The following is a 27,790-nucleotide window of genomic DNA, read 5'->3' on the forward strand; positions in this document are numbered from 1 at the left end:
CGGCGGGCTCCACTTCAGGGATTCCGCACAAAACCGGTTGATTTTCCGGGCCTCAACTCCGACTTCCCCTGACTTTGCCGGCTCAACAATCAACACATCCTATCGCTTTGAGCTCGCCAACATGTCGCGTCCTGATGCCCGGCAGGCTGAAGCTGCTCTCGAGCAGAGGCCTCGTAAAGCCTGCAGTCAGTAGCCTCCCGTCCTTGGGCGAAGTAGCTACTCAGTTTGAACATCAGTAACCACATCACAGTCAACTGTCGCCGGCAGAAGATGAAATGCGTGATCGAAAGCAATGCTACTGATGAGTGCCGTCGCTGCCGTCGCGCCGGTCTCCCCTGTATATTTATCCCTCGTGCAAACGCCGCTACGCTGCCGGACAGCATCGCGAGACTACCAGATGGTGACTTCAAAACAGACGTGCTCCGTAGGCTGAGCGTGATTGAAGAAAAGCTTGGTCTCTCAGCAGCATCAAACCCTAACTCTAGCGGAACTCTGGCCTCAGATGACGCTCTGTCCCCCGAGCATAGTAGCTTGGGTTCTTTGTGGGAAGCAGTCTCTGTCTTGCAAAGGAGCGCTCCTACCTCGGTTCCTTCTGTCGTCTGGCATAAAAGCACGGTGAAAGACTTATGGCTATCGTACGTGAAATCTTCAATTGAGAGCCTGAGGCTTATATATCATGTATAGATTCCATGACCGGATGCCTGGTTTGCATTTCATGCCCCGCAAACAGACTTTCTCTGCGCCGCATCCCCTACTCTTAGCTTCTATTTTATACTGCTCAAGCGTACGAGGTCCACCAGATGTCGCAGATCTCGCGTCGCACTATTCCACCGTCCTATGCAACGCTATCGCGCAGCTATGTATTCCGGGTAGCGAGATTGGCAAGACACCTGATGATGCTGAAGAGTGGGCCTTTCAAACAGTTCTTGGGATCGTCCTCGCAGGGCTTTTGACAGAAGCTACTGTCCGCGAGACAGGACTTTGGATATCCATAGCATATCGGCTAATCCTCGAACACTGTCCAGCACAGCCCAATATTGATGAAGGGTCTCGCGAATGGCGCAGACTGTTCAGCGGCGTGCAGATCATTGACCTTGAGCACGCATCTCTACACCTCTCTTGCCCTGTCATCCCAATCGAGTCACCCCTACCTGCACTCCAGACGTCACATCGTGACCAGCTTTACCGACTATCTCGAATGATGCATACAGGTTTAACCCATTTTGCGGGAAGAGGCTTGCCCACAATCTGGTCCTGTTTTACAAGCGAAGCTCCTACAGCAGTGACCTTAGCAAGTAACTTTACCGCCGTTGATACAGCAGTGATTCGAGACTGGGCACGGCAACTAGACGATTGGCTTGTTGAGTTTACTCAGCAATCTGAAGGCTCGGAGCAAGATGTCAAGCTTGTTTTTCGGCAATATGTCCTACATCGTCTGGTTGTTTTGTCGATATACCACCCAGTGAGAGGTTGCGATCTCCGTTCTACGGCAACAACGCCCAAAGAACAGCATGAGCTACTACTCTCTGCAAGAGCGACATTAAAACTACACTCTCACGACGACACTATTTGGTCGAACTGGGATCAAATCATTATCACCTGGGCAGCGATTATTGTCATACAAGGGATTGAAGGAGGTGCAGGAGAAGCAGATGGTATGAAATGTGAATCTATGAAGAGCAAAAGCTGCACTAACATCTAAGAAGATCTCGCAAACATTAGAGTTCATCTGGACATGCTTCAGCAGATGGCGAGCCCAAAATCGAGTCTCCGTAATATCCTTGTCGCCCGTCTGGAGGCCAGTCGAAATAGGATCCAAGTTCTCGAACAGGACATTGCAGACCAGCCACAGGCCGCGTACGATCCCCTTCCAATGATGGCGCCAATAGACCAGTCATGGTACATTTTTGATCAGTCCAATCTGCAGCATATGATGTATTCAGACTGGATGACATGACGACCGTCGCATGTAGGCTCAATGAGTGGGTTTGGATAGCTCTAAGGGGATGGTGGCTGCTTTTGTGCCCATGGTCTTTGGGCTTCCCATGCGCGAGGACATGCTGTCCGGAGTTAGTTCGCCGTCCTGCCATAAAACATTCGATACCGATGTATCCAGCCTGGGAGTTACAGGCGTTGTCGGGACCTCAACTTGCGCGGCTTCCCTCTGCAACATTGTCTTCTCAACGCCCGTAAAGTACTGCAGGTCCACGTCAGTCTTAGTCAACTTTGAGGAAAGAAAATATCAACCTTGACTGTCTTGACCCTCAACTCTGCTGTTGCATCTTCATCCACGATTATCAAAGCATGCTGGTGCATTTGCAAAGCAGACAGTGTGCACATCTGACTCACACTACCCTCAACACCATCCTTCACAGCAAGGGCCTTCTCGCTCCCTGTGGCAATAATGATGACCTCCTTCGCATCCATGATAGTCTGCACACCGACTGTCAAAGCCATTCTCGGTACTAGGCTCGTGTCACCCCCAAAGTACCGCGCGTTTGCAATAATAGTCTCGAGCGCAAGACTTTTCACCCTCGTCCGACTCCCCAAGCTCGACCCAGGCTCGTTGAACGCAATATGTCCATCCGTTCCAACTCCACCTAGAAACAGTTCAATCCCTCCAACCTTCTTTATCTTTTCTTCGTACCTCTCACACTCGCTCTGTAAATCCTCAGCATTCCCATTGAGGATGTTCACATTCCGCGGATCGACATCGACATGAGCGAAGAAATTTGTCCACATGAACGAATGGTATGACTGCGGGTGTTCGCGCGGTAACCCGACGTACTCATCCATGTTGAATGTCACGACATTCTTGAATGAGATCCTGCCTTGTTTGTATGCGTTTATCAAGGCTTTGTAGATAGGGAGTGGGCTGCTTCCTGTCGGCAGCCCAAGGACGAAGGGGCGGGCCGGGGTTGGGTTGAAGGATGTAATCCGGTCTAATATCGTCAACCCCAGTCAGATCCAGGTACGCCTCGAAGAACAACTAAAGATTGACTCACCAATGATATAATCCGCAATATACTGCGCTGCATCCTGAGGTCGAGACCGAATAATGAGGCGCATCCTGCAAGCTTGTGGGTTGTGACTTGGACAGAGCGTATGACTGAAGTTTCTCTATCGTCTCGTGCTAAGGAAGTATAGCAAAGGACGTATTGAATAGTAGGTCAAAAAAAGTTGGAAAAGTATATCCTACTCTTCAATCAGCGCGAGAAAGACCGGCTCCGGCCCGCCCTATCTACTTCTACCCGAACTGTACCAAACTGGCCCGGCATCCGGTCTTAACACAGTGATGATGTCAAACCATGTCACCCTCAGCCGACCCCGTTCCTAGATACTGATTTCTGATAAGCTGCCCTAAGCTTGAGCGTGTTCTGGGGTATGAAGGACCCAGAAACCGGTCATGTCCGGGTTTCCGGCGATTTGTCCGGTGGCCTTCCGCGACCCGGCATTCGGGGCCAGGGTAGGGCTTGTTTTCACGGTGGGTCGGATAATCACTTGTTTTGTAGCCTTACATTCTATTATGGATTAGAGCGATATGCATCTAAGCCTCATGAAGAATGCCAGAGTATCCTTCGACCCTGAGGTGCCGGGGGTCCGAAGATGACATACCAGGTCCTGCAGTACACACCCTTGAACTTCCTTCTATCTAGAAGCTCAATACCAGCACTAGCAAGCTATGTTTACCCCAGAGTCCACAAACAAGAACCGATAAATGCAACCTCGAACAACTTGACATGCATAAAAAGTAAAAAATCATAGCTATTCAGCGTACACCAAGTAGCACCCAGGCACTCCCATTCCTCATCCTTAACCTCAAGGCATCCCCCAAACCACCTACCATCTCACTATCCACCCATAAACCTCCACCCAAAAAGAACCACCAAAGACAGACAAAAAAGAAAGAAAGAAAAAAACTCACTCCTCCTTCGCCCTCCCAATCCTCTCCAAAAACCCCCTCCTGCCCACAATCCACCACCCCAAAACAATCACCGGCAGACCCCCAACAACAACACAGGTATAATTCATCCCCTCCACCGTAACCGGCATATTATACGGGAAACTGAAAAACACAATCGCAAAGACCAGCCACGCAACCGTGACCCCATTCACCACCCACCCGACAACACCGCCCATATGGAACACGCCCTTATGCATATTCCTTCTGCGGGTAAGCATATTCGTGAGTATCGGGATGAGATACGCGATGTTGTTGATTGTCACTGCTGCACCGAGCATAGAGTTAAATGCCGTGCTTGATCCGAGGTAGAGACATCCCAACGCCGCAATGAGGACTGAGACGAGCAGTTGCGCGTTGAAGGGGACTTCGAAGCGGGGGTTGACTTTGCTCCACAGGTTAGAAACGGGGAGGGCTGCGTCGCGGGAGAAAGCCCAGAGGACGCGCGAGGTGGAGAGCTGAGAGGAGATGACGCAGGGGCCGAGGGCAATGAAGAGGATGAATGTGAGGCCGAAGGCGCCGCCGGCGGACTCGGTGACTTGGTGGAAGAGTTCGGCGAGGGGGAGGCCTGTGGGGGTTGTTGAGAGGGCGGCGAAGTCCTGCACACTGAACATGAGGGCGATGAGGTAGGTTAGGCCCGTTGTGAATGCTATTGTGAGGGTTATTGCGATAGCGAGGGGGGCGTTGCGGGAGGGCTGAGTTTTTTGGTTATCAGTATCAAAGTCTATGGTTTTGGTGGGATGGGGTAGCTTACGTTTGGCATTTCCTCTGTGATGTGCGTTACACCGTCTAGGCCGCCGAGACTATATAATGGGTTTACGAGGCCGGTGATGAAGCAGATGACGTTGCTGTTCCAGCCTGTGTTGTTGACCCAGGTTTTGAAGACGAAGGTGCTGCTTTGGTGGGTTGGGGCGCAGGCGACGACTGTGATGAGGACGACGAGCCAGCCGATTTGCAGGTAAAAGAGGGAGAATTTGTTCAAGGCTGGGATGAATTTGTTTCCGAAGAGGACGACGGAGGCTGTCAGGATGTTGAGGATCTGGTAGATGATGAAGGTCTGCCAGGTTTTGATTGAGAGGTCTGGGTGGTAGAGGGTGTAGAGGGCTTGGACTGGTGGGGTTAGATGGGTTTATTTGAGGGGAAGAGTGTTGCGTACCGACTTGGGCGAAGATCAGGTTTGTTGATGCTGTTGTGAAGATCCCTGGGAGGTATCAGCGGCGACTCAGCTGGGATATTTTAAGGCTCAACTCACACCCAGACACGGTAAACCACCCAGTAACAAAACTGAGAAACGCACTCATTCTCTTCGGTGCAATAGCAGCAATCCAATGGTACATGCCTCCTTCAGTCGGATAGCTGGAGACGAATTCTGCCAGCGACGCCCCGAGGAACGATTGCATGATCGTCACGAGGATGAAGCCATAGATGATGGCACTCGGTCCACCGGCATTAATTTCGGTGACGATGCTCAATCCAAGACCGGTCCAAGAGATCGTCGTCGTCGAGGCAAGGCCGATCAGCGACAGTATGCTAAAGTGACGCTTCAGTTCTTGTGTGTGGCCTGCTCAAGTCATTATGGGCCATTCCGAGGGAGAAACGAGAGAACGCACCCATCTGAGCCAATCTCAGCTCGTCCGCATCCATCACCGACTCATCCTTTGTCTGAACGACGGGGTCTTTGGAGATGATCTCGTCCATTTTGACGAGGTGGAGTTGTCAGACCGGTGAATTCTGTGTAGCGTAAGAAAAGCGGCACATGCATGACAGGGCACGGAATGTTTATGAACGCCAGCAGTTGATGGGCTGAGCTTAGCCTCGCCTGGGGATTGGAGAATGTGGGAACAAGCCTTATCAGCAGCAAAGTGGACCGACCTCTTGTTCCCCAGATATGCACAAGTAACTAGCTACTAATGAATGATAGGGTCTCCGGAGTTGGCCGGGCTTCGCCGGAAGAGAGAAACCATGTTGGTGGCAATCTTTGCTGCTTTGTAGATAGTCGACATCTTTTGCTCCGCAAACCCCACAGAGAATTGGGGTAATGTCACGCAATGGCTTTGTTAAATGCTCCCTCGCGGAGGTCTGCTGAGGATCCCGGCATAATCCTTCTTTGCCCTAATCATGCTGTCGAGAGTGAGTTGGCCGACTGCCTTGAGCCTCGGATTGCTATGTGCCACCGGCGTGAATTCAGCCAAGTTGGGCTACAATGCAGAGGCTCTCTTCAACGAGTCTATGACGATACAGAATGCTATCTATGATCCGTCAGCATCATACCTCCGCTACTTCTACTACCCACTTGCAGCCGGGGCCCACGAAACCCGATCAACAGTCTGGTACTCAGTCGGGCTTCTTCAACGTAATCAAGACAACGACGTCAACGAAGCAGTCAAGATCCTCAAGAATGTTATCGGCGATCAAGAGAAGAACACTTCCGTGCAGTGGTACGGAGATTACACAGTCTACCCGGAGCAACCAACAGTGGGAACCCCAGAGTATCCTGCAGTGGTAAGTACTTCGCCAACAGCGAGACACACACAATCTAACGAATCCCAGATCTACAACACCTGGGATCCCAACTGGCGTGGCTTCATCGGCACTGCTCTGATTATTATCTACGAGGAATTCCGTAATCTACTACCAACAGACATCCAAGACCTCATTCTCGAAAGCATCTACAACAGCACAGTAGGTGACAGCTACCGCGTCGGCGGTGTTGACGACGACAATCTCTACCCTGCATACTCCAACGCCTGGCTCATGCGAACGGTCGCCGGCTCATGGGTCGGCCACAAGCTCAACGACGCCAACATCTCCGCAGCAGGAGAGTCCGACGCGCAAGAGTTCCTCAGCCTATTCGACCGCAACAGCACATTGTCCGAGTTCAACGGCCCAACCTACGCCGGTGTCTCGATCTACGCACTCACCATAGCCGCGAAATACCTCGAATCCACTAACTCAACCATCGGCCAGAACGCCAAACGGGTCATCCAAGACATCTGGGCCTACGAGTCTCAGCTATGGAACCCTAGCATGCGCAACTTCGCAGGCCCCTGGGATCGTTCGTACGGATACGACATGAACAACTACGTCGCCATCATGTCCCTCTGGGTGTGGACATTACTCCGCAAGGAGAATGTCTGGAAATACCCCTCCCCAATCTGGACAATGGCACACGCAGACGACCTCGAAATCGCGCCTGTCATCGCCGTCCTCTCTGATTTCCACTCGACGCTCATCTCAACCGAGATTGTTGACACCCTTTCCTCCTTCTCAGGCGAACATACCTACCACGGCCACTCCTACGCCCCACCAGCAGACCACGAGCCTCGAAACATCACGACGTGGGTATCATCGAATCTAACCATAGGCACTGCATCATTCAATCAGAGTGTCGTCGGTGGCTCCCTCAAGGATTCAGCCTCCTTCAGCCCTTCTGTCGTCCAGTGGCTCCGGTCTGATGGCTCCGTCGGCTACTTTAACCTCTACCCTACCGAGACGGCATTACAGGCTGAGGTGGCTCCTTACGCGCTCAACTTGACTTATCCTCTTGGAAATACCTCGAGCACACTTACTTTCGTTCTTGCTTCTAATCCGCTCAAGGCGAAGCGCGATATTACGAGTTTTGAAGATGTCGACGGTCTTAATGTTGAGGTTGTTGGTGGTAGTGTCAATCCAGTCCCTGAGAACTCCTTCTGTGGGCTTGTTGGGGGGTCTTGTGATATCATTCAGTGAGTGCTATACCTTGCTTTATCTTGTCTCGTTGGATAGGTTTTGCTAATGACTTATGCTTAGTGGGTTCGAGTTTTGGAATGTTACCTTCTCCATGCCGCCGGGTAGCACTGAGATTCCGAGTGTCCATTTCAGGTTTGAGCTTAGGTAAATGAAGAGAAGTACGGGTAGATTCCAGGTTGTGATGCATATATACTCCCTACAGGGTGCTAGCTTGGATATCCATCGGCTATCTGAAGATACTCCTTGTCCCGCTGCAGAGAGTTATCGGCTTGACATTAACCACAGCATAATTACCTAGGTATAGTCGCCATTAATATCATTATTCTGGACAGTGCTACTCACTCTCACTCCCTTTTCATCTCTACCTCCCCTTAATATCCAATGACCCCTCGCCTTCGAGATCTTAAACCTCCCCGAAACGCTCTCCTGGAAAACACCCTCAGGATCAACCCTCTCCGCAACGCCCCTCATAAACTCCACCTTATCACAGCCATAATACCCCAACGGATCCTGCGCCCCATAACAATGATTGAAATACCGGGATCCAACTCCCTCCCCTCCATTCTCTGCTTCAGCAAATGTCTCGATCTCCTCAATAGCCCGCTTCAATGCCGCCGCCACAACTCTCTCGTTCAACTCAGAACTATCTAACTCAACGGCCCAAACAAGCAGGATGCAATCTTGGTTTATGTTCTCGAGACCGAGCATATTGCCCCCTCTAGCTAGAGAATGTTTTCCGAATGAGGTCGGTAGCGGCTGAAGGACCATGGAGAGGTAGAAGTTTGAGTCTGGGATGAGGGACTGCAGGGTTGAGATGTGTCAGCTTTGCATGACCTGGGTTATAACCTCTCCTCTACTCTAGAATTGCAGTGTCAGCCCTATAGAATGGTGTGAGGAAGGGTGCGAGAAACGACGTGAGAAAAGGTGCGAGGAACAGCTCAAGTAATACATCTGAGGGAATAAAATCTTACTAGCGAATAGAAGGTGCTCTCCTCTGCCATCTATCTGGTAGGGATAACAGTGTCAACTTCTCACTCGACACAGTAAATCCCTCCAACTTAGTTGCAATCGAAGTCCTCTTCGCTTTTTTTTCTTCTTCAATATCAAGAAACCCCTTCAAACTCACCGGCTTTCTCAACCCCATCTAGAATCATCAATTCAGGGATAACAACATGCTCCTTCGCCCCCGGGAGGTGAATCCACATAGCCAGAATATGGTCGTTGGGCTTCTCCTCTAACCCCTTCGTAAACTGCAAGAGAGCTTCCCCAATCCCCCGCGTTGATCTCTTGCTGCAGACCAAGTTACAGTCCCAGACGTCCTCCGCGGGGAAAGTCACCATGTCGAAGCGAGTGACGATGCCAAAGTTATTTCCGCTGCCCTTCAGAGGGAGGAAAAGGTCTGGGTCTGTGAAGCTGTTTGCGTTGATGATTGTGCCGTTGGCGAGGACGAGTTCGTAGTTTATTACTTGGTCTATATGCATTCTCGGCCCCGATCAGCCTATACCAGGACCACGAAAACAGTAATGGAAATGAAAAGAGCTCAGTCAGGGGTGGTTAGGTTAAGGCTTACCGCAAGCTAAACCGACTCGACAGGCATAGAATGTCTTCCCACCACCGAGTATCAACCCGCCAATACCGACTTTGCCATCACGGCCGCCGGCAAACATTCTCCCATCTGCAGTATTCCATAAATCAGTACCATACAATGATGAGAACAAGGACACTCAGTTGCAATCTCAAGTCCAGAAAGTATACCACAGAACATACATTGCTCCAACTCCCTATAAGCATCCGCCCAGATCGCCCCCGGATACAACGACGCAACTTCCGTCTCAGCATCATAGCTCACACCAGAAAGCAGTCCTAGATCAATCGTGATCCCATTTTTGATATTGTTTGCGCCGGGCCAGGCCATGTGACCGCCACTATAATGCCATTTCGCGAATCAGCACAGTTATACCCTCCCTATTCCTAGCCCTGGATACGGCATGGTATAGTTAGATAGTGGGTATGCATACCTCCAAACCGCAAACTTCACCCCCGGAACACCAACAATAGCCTTCACGGCCTTGCTAACCTCATCTGTATTGCGCGGCTGGATAATCTCCCAGGGACGTAATTGTGCTGAAAGGGGCCAGTAGGAGGATATGCGGTCGTGGTAGGATTCTTGATCAGGGGTATAAAGGGAATCTGATAAACCTGCGGCGCGAAGACTTGATAACGCCTCCTCTCTTGATGATGTTGCGGCCATAGTCGGTTACTTGATACTACTCTCACTGTACTCGAGATTTAAAATTGGTAACGAGGAAAGAGGGGAAGGGAGCGTTTAAGATATGCGCCGATAGGTGGTAGCCACCTGCAATCGTCATGTCACGACACAGCCCTCTTCTCTCGTGCAGATTCATGCAGTGTCATCTACGACATAGCAGGGCAGAAACCGTCCTACTTACTGCCCTGCCCCGCGGTGCAGGACCTAGACCGTGAGCTATCGCTAGTTACGAGCGGCTCAATCAGCGTTGCGAGCTGGAAAGCTTGCGAGGGCCAAGGCTCAGCGCTGGTGATGGACTGACGGTGAGAGGATCAAAGTCATGGCATGGGGCGATTGAAAAGGAATCTCAAGAGTACTCGTCATTGTGCTAGTTCATGACTATTGAATCAATAGCGCCATTTGTTGGATGGTCAAGACACTGTAAGGGACCCTGGGGGCGACTGAACCGACGATTTATCCTGCAGTGGGCAACTGGCAGGGTACTCACGCAGCCACTACATATACCTTTCCAATTCCCGGACTCGCGAAGGCAATCCGGAATACAACTCGCATCGAAACTCATCAACAGACCGCTACAGAGCATAAGAAGAAGAGGGAAGAACATATTGAAGGAACACCCAAGTTCATGCGAGTCTATAATGTTATCACCATCCCGAAACAACTACCCCACCTGCAATCAACCAAGTCGTGAGTGAAGTAAGAAAAAAGCCGGCTCAACCAAACACTTCCTCCGTCCGTTCCCGTTGACCAGCCCAGATCCCAGCAAGAGAGAAGGAAAGAAAACGGAAGAGATTATGTATAGCAAGCGGGGTGACGGGATGCCGCAAAAGAAAAAGTGAAAGAGGAAAAAAGAGGAATCTCCAGTCATCAGCCGAATCTTCGGTGCAAACGCCATCGCAAGTCGTAAAACAGAACAGAACAGACCAGCACCAGGGCCAACCTTCCACATGGTATCATAAGCGAGAATCATCAAGCCCTGGCACATCTACACCCGCCAATCCGCTTACTGGGAAGCGCATTGCACCCGCTCAGCACCAGGAGGAACGTCATCATCATCCTCGTCCATGCCGGCCGCACCATGGGCACGGGCTTGTGAGCCCTCGGTGCCGTCGACGTCTTCCAAGTCAAAGTCCTCCACCATAGCATCAGCGGGGGCCTTGGCCTGCTCCTTGCGGGGTGGCAGGACCTGCTCAAGCAACTGGAGGTTTTGGAGCTCGTCCTTCTCGGGGAACTTGACGTCGAACTGGATGTAGAGGTTTCCGTGGTCGTGGTGGCGGAAAGAAGGCATACCCTGGCCCTTGATCACCTTGATAGCGCCTTCAATGGGTTAGCTTGGAGCTTTTCGGAATCAATCAATCGGGTACATACCAGGTGTGATGACCTCGCCGGGGGCAATGGTCACAGACAACCACCGCTCGTCAAGGTGCTCAATGTTGATGGTGCCACCGCCGAGGGCAGTGAGAAGGTCGATCTCGGCTTGGTAGAACAGGTCGTCGTCCTTGCGCTGGAAACGGGGGTGGGGCTTCTGCTCAATTTCGAACACAACATCACCAGGCATGACACCCGGCAGCTGATCACCCTCGCCGCGGAACTCGATCTTGTGGCCGTTCTTGACACCACGGTCGACGTGGACGTGGAGGACCTTGCGCTCGACGACAGTCTTCTTACCGTGGCAGTTGCGGCAGCGGTCGCGCTCACGGATAATCTCACCCTCACCATTGCAGTCAGGGCAGACGGTCTGGAAGCGCTGAATCATGGGGCCCATCTGGCGCATCATCGTCTTCATACCGGAGCCGTTACAGCCGGTACACGCTTTGACGGCACCCTCCTTACCACCACGGCCATCGCAGGTGGAACAGATGACGGACTTCTGCAGAGCGAGCTTCGAAACCTTGCCGCGGTAGATATCTTCGAGGTTGACCTTGTGAACGTGGTGGATTGTGCGAGCCTTCTTGGGACCTTGATCACGCATGCCACCGCCGAACATGCCACCAAAGCCACCGCCGCCGCCGAAGAATTGTGCGAACAAGTCTTCGGCACCCATGCCACCGGCACCACCACCACCCTCAAGACCTTCTTCACCGAGTTGATCGTAGATTCCTCGCTTTTGGGAGTCGGAAAGGACTTCGTAGGCTTTCGAGATTTCCTTAAAATGTTCGGCGGCATCTGGGTTGTTGGGGTTCTTGTCTAAAGAGGTAAGTTAGAAAAGTCACCATCTCCGTATCCACCAAGTTCACATACCAGGGTGGTACTTGAGGGCACCCTTCTTGTAAGCGGTCTTCAGTTGAGCCTCGGTGGCCGTCGGGGCAACCTAGGTCCATCAGCTGTTGTCACATATGTACAAGATGCATGAATACTCACACCGAGGATATCATAGAACTTTGTGTCCTTCACCATTGTGATCTATTTTAAGTGTATGGGAAGAAAGATAGGAAGGCCGCGAGGGGTAGAAGGCTCCGAATAAACAAGAACTTTTGAACAGAGGAAAAGTGATCCGGGAGGGTAGGAAACGGGATATATGTGGTCGCCGGATCGTAATGAGAAGGTACTGAAAGAATAGGCTGAAGCCTTGAAGTGGACGAGGGTTTGAGATGGTCAAAGGGAGGGTTAAAAGGAAGTGGAAGGCGGATTGAGAAATCGGAGCGGCGGCTGAATGTGAGAGAAAGACGGGGATGGCAAAGTGCTTGGTAAGTTTGGGTAATCCTTTGTATTCTGATACCAGGCCCAGGCACCAACTGTAGCAGTTTGTCTTAAGATATCGGTAATGTGGATACCGGAGATACGATCCAGCGGCGGAATTAATCGACTCTGGGGAAGCACAAAAAGATATCCAAGACGACCTGAGATGATTCCAAAGCTTTTTGAACTGTTCAAGAAAACAATTCTCGGCCTGAGCCTTGCCTTGCTGATCTGACGCCTTGTATATTTAATTCTCGCGGTTTCGAAGTTTCCGCTGCCCGCTGGATTTGTATGCCGGGGCGGATTCCATGCTGTTCTATGTTCTTCCATCGATTTCCTGGAACCTCTTCCATTGGCTCGGGTAATTGCAATACACAAGCAGGGTTTTTTTTTACTGCAATGCGCTTTATCTGCCGCATGTTTAGTAATTTATTAAGTATGAGCCAGTAACCAACTAAAATTATGAGCGAAAATGCTCGGCGAAAGCGCAATTTCTAAACTTGTGGCGCTTATGCTGCCTCAGGCGGCAAACACTCGCCTCTGTTATCGATAAGACTCGACGAAACAGGAAGGAGGGGTGGTCCGGGACCTCGAACCTTCGTTCCTGACCTTGGAGTGTCCCCAGGTGCGCGGGACCTTGGTGGTCCGCTAAAGCGCCTATATACAGTTCTTCGACCTCGCGTCAGCTGTTTTTCTGGTCTTCGTATTCTCCAATAGAAAAGAGCACGATCATCTCTCCAAGGTTCCAGGTTAAGCCTCTCACTAACAGCCAAGCTTAATCCAAGCACGCCATGCTACTATTCAAGGCCAAACAAATCCTACCCAGACTAACATCATCACAGCGTCTCCGGCTCTCTGTATTCCCCTGTATACCCAGGTGACCAATTGCTACAGTTGATATGCTTGTTCTATCAAGTTTGAACCCCTCGCAACGTGGATCTTATCAGAAATGCGGGTCAAACTAGAACGAGAACGGCAGCCAACCACGCTCCAGCTTCCGCCGTCAAGCTCTGCAGCGGCAGTCTAACCAACAGCTCTTATCTCTAATCCTTCTATACAGCAGCCTACACCTATTTAACCTCTCAGACTCTACCTATCATCCTCTATCTTCAGTGACTTCTGCTACAGTCCACCCACACACTCGCACACAAGACAATGGAATCAGATGCCGGGTTCATTGCTGCTGTTGAAGAAGCCCGTCAAGGCGCGGCCGAGGGTGGCGTCCCTATCGGTGCAGCTCTCGTCGCCAAAGACGGAACGATCCTAGGTCGAGGACACAACATGCGTGTGCAGAATGGCAGTGCGACGTTACATGTAAGTCCATTCATTGTCTTTTATCTTTACACCTGCGGCAAGACATAACCTGGACGCTAATTACTATGTATACACAGGCCGAGATGTCCGCACTCGAGAACTCTGGCCGTCTCCCCGCCTCGGCGTACGAAGGCGCTACGATGTACACAACTCTCTCGCCATGTGATATGTGCACTGGAGCGTGTATCCTGTACAAGATCAAGCGGGTGGTTATCGGCGAGAACAAGAACTTCATGGGTGGGGAGGAGTATCTGTTGAACCGTGGGAAGGAGGTGGTTGTTTTGGATAATGCGGAGTGCAAGGAGATGATGGAGAAGTTTATCAAGGAGAAGCCTCAGCTTTGGTGAGTTGAATCATTGCTTCTTTTATTTCTTTCATTTTCATTATGTCCGGCTTTTTGGCCGTTGAACTTTTGCTGATTGAGGTATCAGGAACGAGGATATCGGTGTCTAGAGTTGTGGTATACCCGACTATGAATGACCGAGCAGTCATCCAGTGTATATGTCAATTACAGCCTACTCGGCTGTCAGGCGATGGATCTCTTCAAAGTAGAACTTGAGGTCATCCGGTTTCACAAACGGAGTGATACCTATACAATTAGCATTTTCAGATATAGCATAAATAGCGAGAACATACCATGGCCCAAGTTTGCAATCCATCCCTGCTTTCCGCCCTTGAAACCCTTCACCATAGTTTCAACAGCCTGCGTGATAGCCTCACGGCCACCATAAAGCACACCAGGATCCGCGTTACCCTGAATTGTAACCCGCCCGTTGGCAATGGCAAAAGCCTCGGCCGGGTCATGCAGCCAATCTAATCCAACAACGTTATATCCACTCTCACAGAGATCCTCAAGGGCATACCAAGCCCCCTTCGCAAATACCGTCATAGGCACAGGCTCCAGCCCCATCTCCTGCAGCTTCTTCGGCAAGTTCGCCGAGATATACCTCAAATAGGGCAGAGAAAAGCTCTTGAACGACGCGGGCGACAACTCCCCAGCCCACGAATCAAACACCTGCACAAGCTGCGCACCAGCCGCAACCTGCAAAGCCAGATACTCAACACAGATCTCCGCAATTTTCTGCAGCAGCGCCTTCGCTTCCTCTCCATACTTATAAACCCACGTCTTACTCTGGATAAACATCTTACTCCCACCACCCTCAACCATATAGCACAGCAGCGTCCAAGGCGCACCACAGAACCCAATAAGCGGAACCCGTCCCTCAAGTTTCGTCCTCGTCAATGTGATCGCCTTATACACATAGTCCAGCTCCTTTTTCACGTCGACGTTCTTAGCGAGCACTTTCTCGTATTGTCCGTCGGTGGGGGAGCGCAGCGGCTCAGGGAAATGGGGGCCCTTCTTGTCGACCATTTCGACGGTCATGCCCATTGCTTGTGGGATGACGAGGATGTCGGAGAAGATGATTGCGGCGTCAATGAGGCCGCTGTAGCGCTCGACTGGTTGCAGGGTGATGGCTGAAGCGACTTCGGGGTCGCGGCAGCATTCGAAGAAGTCGCGGTTGCCTTTGGCTTCGTGGTATTCGGGGAGGTAGCGGCCGGCTATGTAGTCAGATTATGTTAGAAGACGATGATCTTGGGAGAGTGGTCTAAGTTCTAAGAGGACAAGGGTGATAAATGCGTACCCTGTCGCATGACCCATATCGGCGGGCGCTGGACCTTTTCGCCTGTTGCTGTTTAGTTTTTGTGGCTTTGATGGATTAGCTGGATGTGTAAATACCCCTAGCGGCTCTCAGCAGTAGATCGTTCTTCAATGGTGCGAATTGTGTCATTTTTGTGGTGGTTGATGGTTGTGATGGAGGGGAACTTGGGAGCTGCGGTGCCTTCGATGATATTCTTGCTCGGGGCCTCGGGCCGTCACTAAGCCCCGCGATCCACAATCTGCTGATATTTAGGCTATCAAAAGCGGCATTTCTACAGAAGAGACGAATGGAATTTTAATGGTGTATTGAAGTCATATAATTGTGATTGAAGTTTCTTTTCCAGCTACCCAGGTTCCGCCTTGTATATGGCCCCAACCCTCCCAGAAGCTACAAAAATCTACGTTGATCGGAGCCGAAAAATGTTCACTAGAGATCTTTGGAACTGTTAGCAAGTGAAGCAACAGGGTATGTGCGACAAGCAACGTAGGTGAGAGGTGTGGCGTCAGCAAAAAATTAGAGTGTTGTTGTTGCGTTTTAATCTTCATGAACACGGCAGTGTTTACGAGTTAAAAATAGGATCATCCTCCGCCAGGACAAGGTATGGGTGTATGTGTGTGGAAACAATAGAAGAAAAAGCAAAACCAACGTACCTTGAAAGCTCCAAAAATATGAACGTTCTACGTTCATATCTACTAGAAGCAGTACCTGTCACCATCGTATCATTTCATTTACCCAACCTCACGATTGGTCATAAACAGTATCTAATACATGGCAGTCGTATCCCATCAAATGAGACAAGGCGCTTAGTCGAAGAGACCGAAGCCCATGTCATCATCGGACTCCTCCTCCTCATCAGCGGGAGCCTCCTCGGCGGCAGCCGCAGCGGGGGCAGCACCACCGGCGGCGGCGGCGGGAGCAGAGGAAGCGTAAGCGTCAGGGTTGGCGATACGGTCCTTGAGCTCCTCGATCTCGGGCCAGCTGATCTCAGTCTGGACAGCAACAGCCAGAACCTTCTTGTAACCGTTGATAACGGAGTGGATAACGGAAGGAAGAGTTGGGTAGTTGGCAGCCAGGGAGATGGTAGTGATGGCCTGGATAGCGCTGGTGAAGGCATCGAGGAGCTGCTTCTCCTCGATGTCGAGAACGCTAGCGCTGAAGGTCTGACCGTTGTCGTAGACCTGCTGGATGGTCATACCGTAGGTGAAGGGAGAGATGTTGAGCAAGTTGAGCAGGGTGGCCTCGGAAGGACCGACCTTGTTGCCCTCCTCAATGAGCTTGAGGTCGGTGGTGATTTCAATGGTACCACGAGCAATCTTGGTGGGGACACCGAGAGCCTGGAAGAAAGAGGTCTTACCGGGTTCCATACCAGTGTTACCGGCAGGAATCCAGACGTCGACGGGAGCAACGGCACCAGCACGAGCGGGAGCAGCGACACGGTTGGCAAGGATCTTCTCCTTGGTGGCCTTGAGGTCACCGCTGGTGAAGATGAAACCGACGTTGCCTGGAATTATCAGCCAGAAATCTCATTCCTTGTAGAAGTTGTACCCACCCTTGACGTGAGGAAGCAGACGCTCGTACTCGGGGTTGTCGTTGATGAAACCCTTGAGGGCACGACGAACCTGGAAAAGGTCAATTGCAGTCCATATCGTCTGATCAAGCGAGACAAACCATGGTGTTCTTGCCCATCAGCACGACACCCTCGCCACGGAGGGCGATACGGATCTCATGCATCTGCTGAGAGCTGACATTGTCGACACCGACGATGAAGACAGTCTTGTACTCATCGAGCAGGTTCTTGAGCTTCTCGAAGTAAGCGGCCTTGGTAGCTGACTTGCCCCCCATTTCTTCTTATTTCACTGAAGATAGGTTGTTTAAGGGCAAGGGAATTGATTTGGTTGTTTGGTGTTGAAGAGGAACTCAGAAGCTCCGAGATTTGTGCGATTTTTTTCTTGTGCCTTTCCCGCTCGCTAGCCGATCACGTGTGCCCCGCTCAAGCTCCGCCGAGAGCATTTTGATATCCAGATCCAGAGGACATATCTAGTCTACAGATTTGATAGGGCAATTGACATCTAAAGGTCCTTCGAGGTTATCCGAGCTGTATCTTTCGTCAATATACGCAGGGGGGACTTTTAATCCGGTTGTCCGATCTCTAACGCCAACTCTATACAACATACAACATGGCGGAAAACTTCCAGCAACCATTCCAGTGCATACAGTCCTTCAAGACAAAGAGCGGCTCTAAGAACGTTTTCGTAGCATCAGTCGGCTCAAAGCTCTTCTGCTATGACTCCGAATCCGGACAGCGCCTCTCCGTCTGGCCACAAGATGGTGCGGACGCTCCCAATGCCAACGATGAATCTAATCCAGAAGTCGAAGGCCCTCCTGGAAAGAAGAGAAAGGTTGATCCATCTTCAGAGCAAAAGAATACTACGCCAGCTTTGAAACAGACGACTGCGTGGACCAACATCCCCATTTTGACGGCAACCCCAGACGGCGAATATCTTGTCGCCCTGACTGCGGAAGACAAGTCCATTCGTGTTTTCCAAATCGAGGAGAATAGTTCATTCCTTGAACTAAGCGCAAGGTTAGTAGTCCCAAGTTGAGCCTCTACAGCAGGTACTAACTCTGAGCAGATCAATGCCCAAGCGCCCTTGCGCCATTACTTTCACAGACAAGAACGACATCCTTATTGGAGACAAATTCGGCGATGTCTACTCCATGCCACTCATCCCCAGCGCTGAACCTCGCACAGTCAAGGCTCAAAGGGAACACCGCAAGGTTATCGCCGCGACAAACCTAACCGTGCACACAGAACGTAACCTCAGGTCCCTCCAAATGCAGCAAGAGCAGCTCGCTAAGAGGGCAAAGAATGCTCAGTCCAGCAACCAGGATTCCGAAGCGCCTGCTTTCGACCATAACCTGCTGCTTGGCCATGTATCACTTCTCACAGATGTTGTGTTCGCCAAACTGCCTTCTCCGGAAGATTCCTCTGAGCAAAGAAGTTACATTCTTACTGGGGATCGAGATGAGCATATCCGTGTCTCGCGCGGTCCGCCACAGGCAAATATCACAGAGAACTACTGCTTTGGGCACACGGCGTTTATCAGCAAGCTATGCATTCCAACCTGGGCACCCGAGGTTCTCATCTCAGGAGGCGGCGACCCCTTCCTCCTAATCTGGAACTGGGCGTCCGGACAGATTCTCCAGAAAATCTCTCTCTCCGAGTACCAATCCGCCGAGACGAAAGAAGTTGCTGTTCGTGGCATCTGGGCTTCTTCATCTAATTCACACCGAGTCATATTCGTCGCATTAGAAGGGTAAGTATCCAATTCATCCCTAAATCTTCCCAATCCTTGAATAATCCTAACAAGCACACAGAAATCCTACCCTCCTCACATACACCCTCCCCCCATCAGGCACTCTAACTCCTCTCGCTCCGATCGAATCACCCCTCGGCGGCAACATCCTCGACATCGAATCCAACGGAAACGGCGTCATTATCTCCCGTGACACAATCCGGCAACCAGGCTCCTCGCAAGAATGGCGCACCACGGCCTCGAAATTTTACCTTGATTTACTGCGGCTGACAGATCAAGGAGTTTGGGAAGGTGTTGATGCTTGGTTTGTTGGCAATGTTAATTCGCAGGATACGGTACCGGCTTCGGGGGTTAGTGAGAAGGAGAAGAAGGCGTCGAATAACGCGGTTTATGGACTAGAGAATCTGAGGAAGAAGTTGTATGGGGATGAGGAGTAGATGGTAATTCTAACCTGCTGGGCTAAATGTGTTGTATGCTTGTATATATATGGTTTCGTGTGTCAGATAGAGAAAAGTATATTAATAGTTATGTTATGAGACTTGATGATTGAATTGAGATATATATATATATATATTACACCTATGTCCCCTGGCCTCCTAAAATATATCCCCACCCTCAGTTCCGCATTGCTTTCCCCTTGCCATGCTACTATAAACGAAATCAAGATAGAGAAAATAACCTGGTATAATACTAAATATACGCGAAGGCCAATCTACAAGACCACAATCGCTGAACCGTATAGACAAATATCTAATCTATCACCCATCATCGCCACCCCTCCCAAACCTCCCGCCAAACCCAAGGTCCCTGCGAAAGAACTTGCCCAGATTCTTCAAGTTCTCATTCAGATTCGACCCCATGTCCCCAGCTTGACTTTGGCCCTGTACAGAAGGACCAGGCGTCACAGCCGGCGTTCCAGAGGCAGATAACGAACCTCCCGCTCCCCCAGCTGTAGGATTCACCGGCGTAGACGAAGAACTCATCGGCGTCCCTAACCGATCAACACCGTCCTTCGCGGCAGAGATAAGTGCCGAGCCCAGCAACGACGCATCAAACCGACTTGGCAACCCCGACGCTGAAGCCGCAGCCGAAGTACCCAGGTTCGCCAGCCCTAGCCCCTGACTCACACTCGTCGACGAAGAAGCAGTTGTTGTCTGCAGCGCCGCAAGAACAGGATTCGATTCCTGGATGTTCGACGCGTACCGGTCTGACGAGCGGTGAATCTGGAAGAGCTCAACGAGGTGGTTCTGTTCCTGTCGGCTGCGGATTCCCTTTAGGTCGAGGATTTTGCGGAAGTTGTTGTTGCTGCGGTCGGCGATGTGGATTAGGTAGGCTTGCACGAGTGCTTCGGGAGGTGAGGGCTGGACTTGGAGGGTTTTGAGGAGGGTTTCGATCTTGGCGAAGCTATTGTTTACGCGCTTGGTGAAGGTAGCAGGGGGTGGGGAGGGGAGGAGGGAGGTGAGGCCAGTTTTTAGAGTGTATGTGTCGAGGAGCATCTGCTGGGTGTTAGTGTGGTTTGGGGTTACTGAGCTCTAGGGGCGTACCTGTTCTGCACCTGTCTCTGAGACGGGCTTACATTGGAAGATGTTTTGGAGGAAGATGTTTGAGACCAACTCAACGATGTGGTCGGCAAACGCTCTGGCGTATTGCTGTTTGTGAATCAATTGCAGGATTTCGGATGCTTTTGTGTTGGTTTTCGTTAAGACTTCTCCAACGTAAGAGCTCTGATCGCTCACGCCTTCGAGCCTGTTCCAGGGTGTGTTGCGCATTTCTCGCCAGCAGGGCTCAAGCTCGGTTTCAACCTTACGGACGAGTCCTCTGACAGCTGCGGATGCAATGCCCATGAAAGCGTCCGCTTGACTTTGCAAGTCCACACTTTGCTTCAGGTTCTTGTCGAGACGGCCCTTGATCTTCTCTTCTAATTGATTACACGTAGTGTAACAGTAGTCTGCGGTGTTGAGCACAGCAATCAAGTCCTCGAGAGACTGCACTCCAAGCGGGTTATGTGCAGTGGGTTGGTCGCTAATGTAGTAGAGCAGTACCTGCTGTGCATATTGATCCAGGTACTTGGCAAATACCTTTGATAAATCTGCCAGACTGGCGCCCGTAGAGAGCTTTGCGCATTGCTGTAAAGAGTGTCTGTAGAATGTGAAGAGCTCCATAGAGGATGAGATGACGATATTCGAGTCAAATTCTTCCCCTAGCGGCTTGATCGGTTGTTGGCGGTATTTCGGTATCAGCGCAGCTAGTTGCTTGTCTTGTGCATTCACCCATACGCTGAGATATGGCTCAAAGGCCTCTGAGATAGCTTGGCCAAACACAGGTGTTTCTGCTGACGCAAATGTATCGGTGGACGGTCTGGAAGGTATAGAGAAGCGTCGCTCGAGTGAATGCTCAAAGTCGAGCGTCTCTTGTAAACACGAGAGTAAGAGGCTGACATCGAGCGTTTGGCCGTTTCGAACAGATCGAGAGAGAATCCCCTTGAAATCATCTCTGGTACCCTCACAGTATGCATTCGCCAGAACCTCATCTACCCTCCACGATGCAGGGAAGATGCTTGCGTATTCCTCGTCGTAAATTCGCAGAATTCGCTTGAACCACGAGTACCTCCGCGAGATATTATCGAGAGAGCCGGCCTCTTCGTTGTTCCTGAAGACCTGCCGATACTCGCGCAGCTGGAAGTTGCAGTACCAAGTCACCAGCCTCGTCTTCGCATGATCTCCGAGCGCATCCATAACAGCGCATCCCTCCAAAAGGGCAGTCTTCCTCTGTCCAACTTCACCCTTCGCAAACGCCATCTCAAAATCCTCGCATATCTGCTCCAGCAAGTCCCGTTGTATATCCGCCACGTTTCGACTAAGGAGCGCAATCTGGTCAATGGATCGATACGACTTGAAGTGCGCAACAAGCTGGATCACTGCCTGCAGCAGCTGGGCACAGTCCCGGTACTGCCGCGTGCGGCTAAGGACACGTAGTTGGTCATACGCGGTAGTGAGCATCTGTAACCTCTTCAACGCCGTCATGGACTGTGTCAGGTTCTTCTTCGCGTTGTCAAGCTGTTTGATGTCCGCCGTCATCTCGGTGATGGACTGCTCGGTCTTGGACGCGCGGTCGCGAACATCGTCGATCTTCTTGAACAGCTCGGTCAGATCTGCTTTTGCGGTTTGTATGCGCTCGACGCTCTCGGAATTTGATGTGACCTGCTCCTCTACTAGTGCGCCGATCTCGGTGTCCAGCTCAACTTCGTAGTCACGCAGCCGTTGGGATACATCGGAGACGGAGGAGAGGGTGGACGGGTGTGAAAAGATAGCGTTCAGGTGGTCGACGGGGTCATAGTCGGCTAGAAATGTGCTAAGTATCAGCAGATTGCCTTCAAGTGCAGCTCAATTGCACAGCTCACCTGCGTCCAAGGGATCGAGGGGCGCCGCCCCGTTGGGAGCCATTTGACTGGTATTGTGTGTCGTGGTCGTAGTGGACATTCCATTAGCTCTTGGGAATTAACGCAAAGTTCATCCTGCAGGTTGGGACAGAGAGTAGGGGTCGTAGGTGGAATATTCGGGGTATCGCAGCTGGAATCGGGGGTGTATGCGGAGGTTCTGTTGCCTGACTGCGGAGAGTTGGCGGGAACTTCAGCTTTAGCCGTGCGGCTGGATTTAGGTGCGCTACGCCAAATCAGCTCCCAACAAAGCTGCTTTCTACAATACAAGACCGTTGGAGAAATAGGCTGTGAGTGTGGTTTCTCGCTCTTTCTATTGTCATGTCTTCGTGGTCTTGTAGTCTTTATTTATTGTACATTGAAAATTGGATATTGGGATATTGAAACATGTAAGATAACCTGTGCCATTTCGCCTAGCCATGCATTCATCAAATCACAGAATAATCGAATCAAACCAAAAATGCCTTCCTCGAGATATCAAAACAGATTGTTGTAGTATTGGTGTTATTGTGGGCGTTTAAATCACGCCGGCTCCTGGAAGAAAGGCATCAGGAGGGAGTTGTCCCTGGGTTTGAAAATGCTGTCAGCAAAACGTCCTTCAAAGAGAGCGGACAAAGCTTCTTACCTTAAGTTCTTCAAAATTCTTTAAAGCAGCATCCATATTCCATCCATTTCCTGAGAGAGCTAGTTCGGAATATTGTAACGTCATCATTGTTTTCGCACTCAGCTGCATCACAAGCTGCTCTTGTTGCACTTGGACTTCGGTCTTCCCAGGTGCCGGGACGCCGTAACCAGTAAGGGCTGCTGGGTTTGCCGCCGGGACTGCTGGAACAGCTGGAGCCCCTGGGGCCGCAGCTAGGACTGGAACTGCGGCAGGTGGAACGGCAGCTGGCTGAGGCTCAGGTTGCCATGCCTCACGGCCACCGAACGCTCGGAGACAAAGCACATCGTTGATGACCCTGATGCCATCAACTCCTGAGCCAGGTCCGAGAATAAATGTACGGTCAAAACTCCTTGTCTCCACCTTTCCAGAAACGCTCTCTTCGAACTTTCCGTGCACCATGATAAGGAATCCTCCAACACCAGTCGCACTTTGTCCAGTGATATCAGGGAGTCCGGGAATCGGATAGCATTCGATAAGCCACTCCTCGGGATTAGATGCAATGTCAGGATGTCTCGTGGGCGGAAGTGACGACCATAATTCGCGAATCTTTTCAGCGCCCGTGTATGTACGAGACATTCTTGCCGTTAAATGACTGATTTTTACAAGATTTCTGCTCTTCTTGAGATACGGGTCCCAAGGAACGTTCTCGGTTTGCGACGCTCGCGGTGCGGATGAGTTGACATTTAGCGAAAAGGTGGAGTTGTCGTCATAGAATCCGTTCACCAGGTCGTTCCGGTTACCATCATATCCAGCGAAGAAAGTTCGTATAAAGTTCTCTGCAATTTGGTTTTCGTCGTGGAAATGAGGAGCCCGGATGGGAATGGGTGTTTTCTTTTGCGCAGCGACTTCTTCTTCCGTGCGAACCAGTACGTTGTTCAAGGTCCGAAGCTCGGGATACCACTTTAGCATAGTGTCCTTGAAAGTGGGATCGGAACTGAATGGGTTGCCGCTCAAGTCGAGGAACTGGAGTTTCCGGAATTTCCATCGCCATCCGATAAGCGCCTGGGCATCTTTGAAGTTGTTGTTCGATAGATCGAGGTTTTTGAGGTCGGGAAATGTTTGCGAGAGGGAGGTGACGACGGAAATGTTGGCGAGCTGATTGTCAGCAAGGCTGACACTTTCGACTGCCTCACGTCGCGCAGTAGAGCTATCAAAGCTCAGCTCCCAAACTTTCATCAAAGCAGGGAAAAACTTTGATTCGGTGGAGGTTGTGCCAAAGATACCCATGGCCACCAAATCTGGGTCGGCCGCTAGCTTGGAGAGATTGAGCAATTTGGAGTCCTGAAAATATCGCCGTGACAAAATCGTCTTCATCTTGGACTTTGTGTCTGCGGTAGAGGGCGTGACTCCGTTCTGTGCCGGCATCGAGTGGCCGAGAAGAGCGGCTGAGGAATCGTCGTACTTTTCGATTGTAAGGGTAGCTTTCGCGAAGCTGAACCCATTGAGTTGGAGCATTCTGTCTAGTAGTTCAGGTCGGATAGACGCTATCAATGCGTCGCCTTCAACCCGCGACTAATCAACGTTAGCAAGGCATAAGAGACCTTGAAAACCGCAGTCATCCAAAGGAAGAAACGCCCATAAACCCTGTGCATCCGCCGCTCGTCGTTCTGGAGGGTACCATCTTGGAAACGAGAACTCATCGGAGAGGACGGCGCTGGTAATTCATGTTCATGTCGGTGACCGCCAGTTCTAGTGTTGCACATACCTTGGATATTCTAATGCGAGTAGCTTTCGATTCGGGTGGTGTGAGTTTCTTCTCGAGGAATGCGACCAGGCTTTCGACACCGCCGTCACGGTTGGATGCGGCCAAGCTCTTTCCCTTCCACCCACGGACGATGACCTGCTCCAAGCCGGATCCACGGCCGCCTTGCCGAATGTTCGCCTGCGCGGTGGAGCTAGATAGGGCCTTCTGAATCTGATCGATATTCCGATCGATCGCCATTGCTCGGGGTCCAGAGGGGGTAGAACGACCGGCGCCACCACGAGTCGACCCTCCACGGCCACCTCGCCCGCGAGTTGCGCCTGTGCTTACACCCATCGCCAGATCACCATCGCGATCAACCTTTGTAGGAGGACCCCGCTTGCGGATTCCCCCACGAGTGTTCGCACCCCCGCTGCTGCGGGTAGTGCCTCTGCCTCTTTTCATCATATTCGTGTAGTAGTGGAATGTCGTGCTCGGATGGAGGATGTTGTGTGAGGAGGAAACAGGTCGCTGCTCGAAATGAGATGGTGCTCAGGACGGACAAAGCGCTGCGCGCCTTAGTTGTTCGGAGTAGAGTCGATCCACATGTATCAAACGAGCGGTATTGTTTAAAAATGAAATAAAGAAAGAAGTTGTGGCGTTTGATCTTCAAAGGCCGTGTCAAAGCAGCGATCAGCCTTCTGTTTGAGATGTTGGTTACAGACAAAGTCGGGCGCGGAAACCAAAGCAGAAAAAAGTGACGTTCGCCCAATTCTGCTGCAGCCTGCAGGCAGCTGCATCACGTGCTCAGGCGGCGACAATGGGGCTCAAGGCACGTGATATGATCCAGGCACGGAGCTGTGGGTTTTATCTCCGGCGAATCACAGCCTGCGGTTTGTCCTTTGGCAGATACCTGAAATACCAATACGTACCATGCATTTCTACTAGTGGGGTAAGTTACGCGTGACGCTCCTTCATAGCCACATTCAAAGGACGAATCGGCCATACTTCACATTCAGTTCGACACTCCTGGACAATTTGCTTGCAGACCAAGAGCTCGCAGAGTCTGGACAGGCAATTGACGTCGATAGGTCTCTCGCTCTTTACGACCTATCTCTGTGGTACGTTTTTCCGAGGCTCTACCCTACCTCGCCCGCGGCATCTCTTACGCTGCTCGTTGGCTTAAGATCACCACACTGACAGATAGTCAATTTAACTACAGACGTTCTACGCCCTAGCCGGTCTAGGCCCTAATAAAGTCGCACCCGTATGATCGTCAATTCACTCACGCCATGCCGGCCAAATCACGGTTCACAAGGCTAGACGCCTTCGCCAAAACAGTCGACGAGGCGCGCATCCGCACGACGTCCGGAGGAATCATCACAATCGCTTCGCTGCTCGTTGTGCTATGGCTCGTGTGGGGAGAATGGGTGGACTATAGACGTGTGGTGGTTATGCCGGAGCTGGTTGTTGATAAGTCAAGAGGTCGGTACAATTTGAAGAGTGTAAGAGAACAGCTGGCTAATTGGAGATGCGACATTAGGAGAGAAGATGGAAATTCATCTGAATATCACCTTCCCGCGCTTGCCTTGCGAGCTTACAACGCTGGACGTAATGGATGTCTCGGGCGAACAGCAGGTCGGCGTTGCGCACGGCGTAAACAAGGTCCGCCTGTCATCTGTCAAGGAAGGAGGCCGTGTCCTTGATATCCAAGCCCTAGAACTGTACGCTCAGCCGCAGTCTGCCCGCTCCGAATCTTGCTAACTGAAAGTACTACTAGCCATGCCGATGAAGCCAAACACCTCGACCCCGAATACTGCGGCGAATGTGGCGGCGCTCCAGCCCCTCCCAACGCCATCAAACCTGGTTGCTGCAACACCTGTGAAGAAGTGCGCGAAGCCTACGCTCTGAAACAATGGGCATTTGGAAAAGGCGGGAACATCGAGCAATGCGAACGCGAGGGCTACGCACAGCGCATTGACGCCCAACGTCGCGAAGGCTGCCGCCTCGAGGGTGTCATCCGCGTTAATAAAGTCGTCGGCAACTTTCATATTGCACCAGGCCGCTCCTTCTCCAGTGGTAACATGCACGTCCACGATATCGTAAACTACCTCGAGAAGGAATTGGCCCCGGCTGAACAGCACACAATGACACATATCATCCACAGCCTGCGCTTTGGCCCCAAGCTCCCTGATGAGCTCTCGGACCGCTGGCAGTGGACTGACCACCATCACACGAACCCGCTTGATAGCACCAGCCAGGAAACACAGGAGCCCGGCTACAGCTTTATGTACTTCGTCAAGGTTGTGTCTACCTCATACCTCCCTCTCGGCTGGGACCCATTGTACTCGAGCTCCCTGCATGCATCAGAAAACACGCCACTGGGCGTCCACGGCCTCGGCCAAGGATCTGCAGGAAGCATCGAAACGCACCAATACTCCGTGACATCCCACAAGCGATCTCTCAATGGCGGAGACGCCTCCGATGAAGGCCACAAGGAGCGCATCCACGCGGCAAACGGCATTCCAGGTGTCTTCTTCAACTACGACATCTCCCCAATGAAGGTGATCAACCGCGAGGCGAGACCGAAGACCTTCACAGGGTTCCTGACAGGCGTCTGCGCCATCATCGGCGGAACTCTCACAGTTGCAGCTGCTATTGACCGCACCCTCTACGAGGGTGTGAGCAGGGTGCGCAAACTGCACTCGAATTAGAGTATTCGTACCATATCTACTACTATCGGACCACGGGAGACCTCGACTCAGCGACTCACCTGTAAGAGGCTCGCTCTCTCTGATCCATTCATCCATAACCCAATCAACAAAGTACAAAAATCAACAGTAACAATATCAACAACATAGTAGAAAATGAAGCGCGAGTCAGCCGGGGCAATTCTATGCTAGGTATCTATCTATATTAGGCGTTCTGGATCTTGCTATTACATCATTTCATTTCATTTCGGCTACCTTGTTCTCTACTTACTCTGTCTGCAAAGCTCGTATATATATTCACCGGCCTCAGTATCCCCACCCCACCCCAAACACTCCATTTTCAGCCCAGTCTCTTTCTCTTCTTCTTT

At 51.3% G+C, this 27,790-nt stretch overlaps 12 protein-coding genes across 12 annotated transcripts; 5 read left to right on the forward strand and 7 right to left on the reverse strand.

Moving 5' to 3' along the window:
• Positions 1 to 121: 121 nt before the first annotated feature.
• Positions 122 to 1,957, forward strand: BJY04DRAFT_230940 (Zn(II)2Cys6 transcription factor; the record flags this gene model as incomplete). The annotated part of the gene is made up of 4 exons (XM_073719395.1): positions 122 to 185; positions 251 to 635; positions 685 to 1,655; positions 1,707 to 1,957. 4 exons carry the CDS (start codon positions 122 to 124, stop codon positions 1,955 to 1,957), a joined length of 1,671 nt encoding a protein of 556 aa, XP_073566952.1.
• Positions 1,958 to 1,975: 18 nt separating this feature from the next.
• Positions 1,976 to 3,069, reverse strand: BJY04DRAFT_210210 (glucosamine-6-phosphate deaminase; the record flags this gene model as incomplete). The annotated part of the gene is made up of 3 exons (XM_073714219.1): positions 1,976 to 2,197; positions 2,248 to 2,942; positions 3,006 to 3,069. 3 exons carry the CDS (start codon positions 3,067 to 3,069, stop codon positions 1,976 to 1,978), a joined length of 981 nt encoding a protein of 326 aa, XP_073566953.1.
• Positions 3,070 to 3,719: 650 nt separating this feature from the next.
• BJY04DRAFT_133850 (putative choline transporter Hnm1) lies at positions 3,720 to 5,748 on the reverse strand. Its single transcript, XM_073708535.1, has 5 exons — positions 5,572 to 5,748; positions 5,214 to 5,522; positions 5,118 to 5,162; positions 4,716 to 5,071; positions 3,720 to 4,656 (listed from the first exon to the last, which is right to left on the reverse strand). Exons 1-5 carry the CDS (start codon positions 5,657 to 5,659, stop codon positions 3,922 to 3,924), a joined length of 1,533 nt encoding a protein of 510 aa, XP_073566954.1. The 5' UTR covers positions 5,660 to 5,748; the 3' UTR covers positions 3,720 to 3,921.
• A 229-nt stretch (positions 5,749 to 5,977) lies between these two features.
• On the forward strand, positions 5,978 to 7,922 carry BJY04DRAFT_230943 (uncharacterized protein). Its single transcript, XM_073719396.1, has 3 exons — positions 5,978 to 6,463; positions 6,512 to 7,686; positions 7,751 to 7,922. The coding sequence occupies exons 1-3, from the start codon at positions 6,080 to 6,082 to the stop codon at positions 7,836 to 7,838; spliced, it is 1,647 nt and encodes a 548-aa protein (XP_073566955.1). The 5' UTR covers positions 5,978 to 6,079; the 3' UTR covers positions 7,839 to 7,922.
• A 62-nt stretch (positions 7,923 to 7,984) lies between these two features.
• BJY04DRAFT_222456 (FAD-binding oxidoreductase) lies at positions 7,985 to 9,941 on the reverse strand (the record flags this gene model as incomplete). Its single annotated transcript, XM_073717386.1, has 5 exons — positions 7,985 to 8,478; positions 8,817 to 9,161; positions 9,261 to 9,365; positions 9,458 to 9,615; positions 9,709 to 9,941. The coding sequence occupies 5 exons, from the start codon at positions 9,939 to 9,941 to the stop codon at positions 7,985 to 7,987; spliced, it is 1,335 nt and encodes a 444-aa protein (XP_073566956.1).
• An 821-nt stretch (positions 9,942 to 10,762) lies between these two features.
• On the reverse strand, positions 10,763 to 12,461 carry BJY04DRAFT_133871 (type I HSP40 co-chaperone YDJ1). The gene is made up of 4 exons (XM_073708536.1): positions 12,321 to 12,461; positions 12,201 to 12,270; positions 11,328 to 12,146; positions 10,763 to 11,276 (listed from the first exon to the last, which is right to left on the reverse strand). Exons 1-4 carry the CDS (start codon positions 12,354 to 12,356, stop codon positions 10,963 to 10,965), a joined length of 1,239 nt encoding a protein of 412 aa, XP_073566957.1. The 5' UTR covers positions 12,357 to 12,461; the 3' UTR covers positions 10,763 to 10,962.
• A 653-nt stretch (positions 12,462 to 13,114) lies between these two features.
• BJY04DRAFT_199021 (cytosine deaminase) lies at positions 13,115 to 14,606 on the forward strand. The gene is made up of 3 exons (XM_073712703.1): positions 13,115 to 13,952; positions 14,030 to 14,295; positions 14,384 to 14,606. Exons 1-3 carry the CDS (start codon positions 13,794 to 13,796, stop codon positions 14,403 to 14,405), a joined length of 447 nt encoding a protein of 148 aa, XP_073566958.1. The 5' UTR covers positions 13,115 to 13,793; the 3' UTR covers positions 14,406 to 14,606.
• On the reverse strand, positions 14,384 to 15,804 carry BJY04DRAFT_133932 (uroporphyrinogen decarboxylase HEM12). The gene is made up of 4 exons (XM_073708538.1): positions 15,691 to 15,804; positions 15,596 to 15,637; positions 14,589 to 15,512; positions 14,384 to 14,541 (listed from the first exon to the last, which is right to left on the reverse strand). The coding sequence occupies exons 1-4, from the start codon at positions 15,740 to 15,742 to the stop codon at positions 14,468 to 14,470; spliced, it is 1,092 nt and encodes a 363-aa protein (XP_073566959.1). The 5' UTR covers positions 15,743 to 15,804; the 3' UTR covers positions 14,384 to 14,467.
• Positions 15,805 to 16,416: 612 nt separating this feature from the next.
• Positions 16,417 to 17,455, reverse strand: BJY04DRAFT_210216 (60S ribosomal protein uL10; the record flags this gene model as incomplete). The annotated part of the gene is made up of 3 exons (XM_073714220.1): positions 16,417 to 17,114; positions 17,163 to 17,232; positions 17,282 to 17,455. 3 exons carry the CDS (start codon positions 17,453 to 17,455, stop codon positions 16,417 to 16,419), a joined length of 942 nt encoding a protein of 313 aa, XP_073566960.1.
• A 69-nt stretch (positions 17,456 to 17,524) lies between these two features.
• trm82 (putative tRNA methyltransferase) lies at positions 17,525 to 19,489 on the forward strand. Its single transcript, XM_073712704.1, has 3 exons — positions 17,525 to 18,197; positions 18,247 to 18,930; positions 18,992 to 19,489. The coding sequence occupies exons 1-3, from the start codon at positions 17,791 to 17,793 to the stop codon at positions 19,365 to 19,367; spliced, it is 1,467 nt and encodes a 488-aa protein (XP_073566961.1). The 5' UTR covers positions 17,525 to 17,790; the 3' UTR covers positions 19,368 to 19,489.
• Positions 19,490 to 19,516: 27 nt separating this feature from the next.
• On the reverse strand, positions 19,517 to 22,539 carry BJY04DRAFT_133953 (putative GARP complex subunit Vps53). The gene is made up of 3 exons (XM_073708539.1): positions 22,331 to 22,539; positions 20,475 to 22,270; positions 19,517 to 20,426 (listed from the first exon to the last, which is right to left on the reverse strand). Exons 1-3 carry the CDS (start codon positions 22,407 to 22,409, stop codon positions 19,689 to 19,691), a joined length of 2,613 nt encoding a protein of 870 aa, XP_073566962.1. The 5' UTR covers positions 22,410 to 22,539; the 3' UTR covers positions 19,517 to 19,688.
• A 3,164-nt stretch (positions 22,540 to 25,703) lies between these two features.
• BJY04DRAFT_133969 (retrograde cargo receptor ERV46) lies at positions 25,704 to 27,661 on the forward strand. The gene is made up of 4 exons (XM_073708540.1): positions 25,704 to 25,832; positions 25,934 to 26,196; positions 26,255 to 26,435; positions 26,492 to 27,661. Exons 2-4 carry the CDS (start codon positions 26,004 to 26,006, stop codon positions 27,423 to 27,425), a joined length of 1,308 nt encoding a protein of 435 aa, XP_073566963.1. The 5' UTR covers positions 25,704 to 25,832; positions 25,934 to 26,003; the 3' UTR covers positions 27,426 to 27,661.
• The last annotated feature ends 129 nt before the right edge of the window (positions 27,662 to 27,790 follow it).

The sequence above is a fragment of the Aspergillus karnatakaensis genome, assembly GCF_047715665.1.
Source record: "Aspergillus karnatakaensis strain CBS 102800 unplaced genomic scaffold BJY04scaffold_59, whole genome shotgun sequence".
Classification (NCBI taxonomy): Eukaryota; Fungi; Ascomycota; class Eurotiomycetes; order Eurotiales; family Aspergillaceae; genus Aspergillus; species Aspergillus karnatakaensis.

What these genes read in the sequence shown, in the direction of transcription:
- BJY04DRAFT_199021 (XM_073712703.1), top strand. Translation starts at nt 13,794, where the DNA reads ATGGAATCAGATGCCGGGTTCATTGCTGCTGTTGAAGAAGCCCGTCAA. An exon ending in ATGGCAGTGCGACGTTACAT is followed by an intron (nt 13,953 to 14,029) that starts GTAAGTCCATTC and finishes ATGTATACACAG; the next exon opens with GCCGAGATGTCCGCACTCGA. An exon ending in AAGGAGAAGCCTCAGCTTTG is followed by an intron (nt 14,296 to 14,383) that starts GTGAGTTGAATC and finishes TTGAGGTATCAG; the next exon opens with GAACGAGGATATCGGTGTCT.
- BJY04DRAFT_133953 (XM_073708539.1), bottom strand. Translation starts at nt 22,409, where the DNA reads ATGTCCACTACGACCACGACACACAATACCAGTCAAATGGCTCCCAAC. An exon ending in CCTCGATCCCTTGGACGCAG is followed by an intron (nt 22,271 to 22,330) that starts GTGAGCTGTGCA and finishes GCACATTTCTAG; the next exon opens with CCGACTATGACCCCGTCGAC. An exon ending in CAGAGACAGGTGCAGAACAG is followed by an intron (nt 20,427 to 20,474) that starts GTACGCCCCTAG and finishes AACACCCAGCAG; the next exon opens with ATGCTCCTCGACACATACAC.
- BJY04DRAFT_133932 (XM_073708538.1), bottom strand. Translation starts at nt 15,742, where the DNA reads ATGACACAATTCGCACCATTGAAGAACGATCTACTGCTGAGAGCCGCT. An exon ending in ACTGCTGAGAGCCGCTAGGG is followed by an intron (nt 15,638 to 15,690) that starts GTATTTACACAT and finishes AAACAGCAACAG; the next exon opens with GCGAAAAGGTCCAGCGCCCG. An exon ending in GATTGCAAACTTGGGCCATG is followed by an intron (nt 14,542 to 14,588) that starts GTATGTTCTCGC and finishes CTAATTGTATAG; the next exon opens with GTATCACTCCGTTTGTGAAA.
- BJY04DRAFT_133850 (XM_073708535.1), bottom strand. Translation starts at nt 5,659, where the DNA reads ATGGACGAGATCATCTCCAAAGACCCCGTCGTTCAGACAAAGGATGAG. An exon ending in GTGGTTTACCGTGTCTGGGT is followed by an intron (nt 5,163 to 5,213) that starts GTGAGTTGAGCC and finishes GATACCTCCCAG; the next exon opens with GGATCTTCACAACAGCATCA. An exon ending in TCACAGAGGAAATGCCAAAC is followed by an intron (nt 4,657 to 4,715) that starts GTAAGCTACCCC and finishes CAAAAAACTCAG; the next exon opens with CCCTCCCGCAACGCCCCCCT.
- BJY04DRAFT_133969 (XM_073708540.1), top strand. Translation starts at nt 26,004, where the DNA reads ATGCCGGCCAAATCACGGTTCACAAGGCTAGACGCCTTCGCCAAAACA. An exon ending in GGTTGTTGATAAGTCAAGAG is followed by an intron (nt 26,197 to 26,254) that starts GTCGGTACAATT and finishes ATGCGACATTAG; the next exon opens with GAGAGAAGATGGAAATTCAT. An exon ending in GATATCCAAGCCCTAGAACT is followed by an intron (nt 26,436 to 26,491) that starts GTACGCTCAGCC and finishes AAGTACTACTAG; the next exon opens with CCATGCCGATGAAGCCAAAC.
- BJY04DRAFT_133871 (XM_073708536.1), bottom strand. Translation starts at nt 12,356, where the DNA reads ATGGTGAAGGACACAAAGTTCTATGATATCCTCGGT. An exon ending in TGCCCTCAAGTACCACCCTG is followed by an intron (nt 12,147 to 12,200) that starts GTATGTGAACTT and finishes TTACCTCTTTAG; the next exon opens with ACAAGAACCCCAACAACCCA. An exon ending in CGGCGAGGTCATCACACCTG is followed by an intron (nt 11,277 to 11,327) that starts GTATGTACCCGA and finishes AACCCATTGAAG; the next exon opens with GCGCTATCAAGGTGATCAAG.
- BJY04DRAFT_230943 (XM_073719396.1), top strand. Translation starts at nt 6,080, where the DNA reads ATGCTGTCGAGAGTGAGTTGGCCGACTGCCTTGAGCCTCGGATTGCTA. An exon ending in CCCCAGAGTATCCTGCAGTG is followed by an intron (nt 6,464 to 6,511) that starts GTAAGTACTTCG and finishes AACGAATCCCAG; the next exon opens with ATCTACAACACCTGGGATCC. An exon ending in GGGTCTTGTGATATCATTCA is followed by an intron (nt 7,687 to 7,750) that starts GTGAGTGCTATA and finishes ACTTATGCTTAG; the next exon opens with TGGGTTCGAGTTTTGGAATG.
- trm82 (XM_073712704.1), top strand. Translation starts at nt 17,791, where the DNA reads ATGGCGGAAAACTTCCAGCAACCATTCCAGTGCATACAGTCCTTCAAG. An exon ending in TTCCTTGAACTAAGCGCAAG is followed by an intron (nt 18,198 to 18,246) that starts GTTAGTAGTCCC and finishes AACTCTGAGCAG; the next exon opens with ATCAATGCCCAAGCGCCCTT. An exon ending in ATATTCGTCGCATTAGAAGG is followed by an intron (nt 18,931 to 18,991) that starts GTAAGTATCCAA and finishes ACAAGCACACAG; the next exon opens with AAATCCTACCCTCCTCACAT.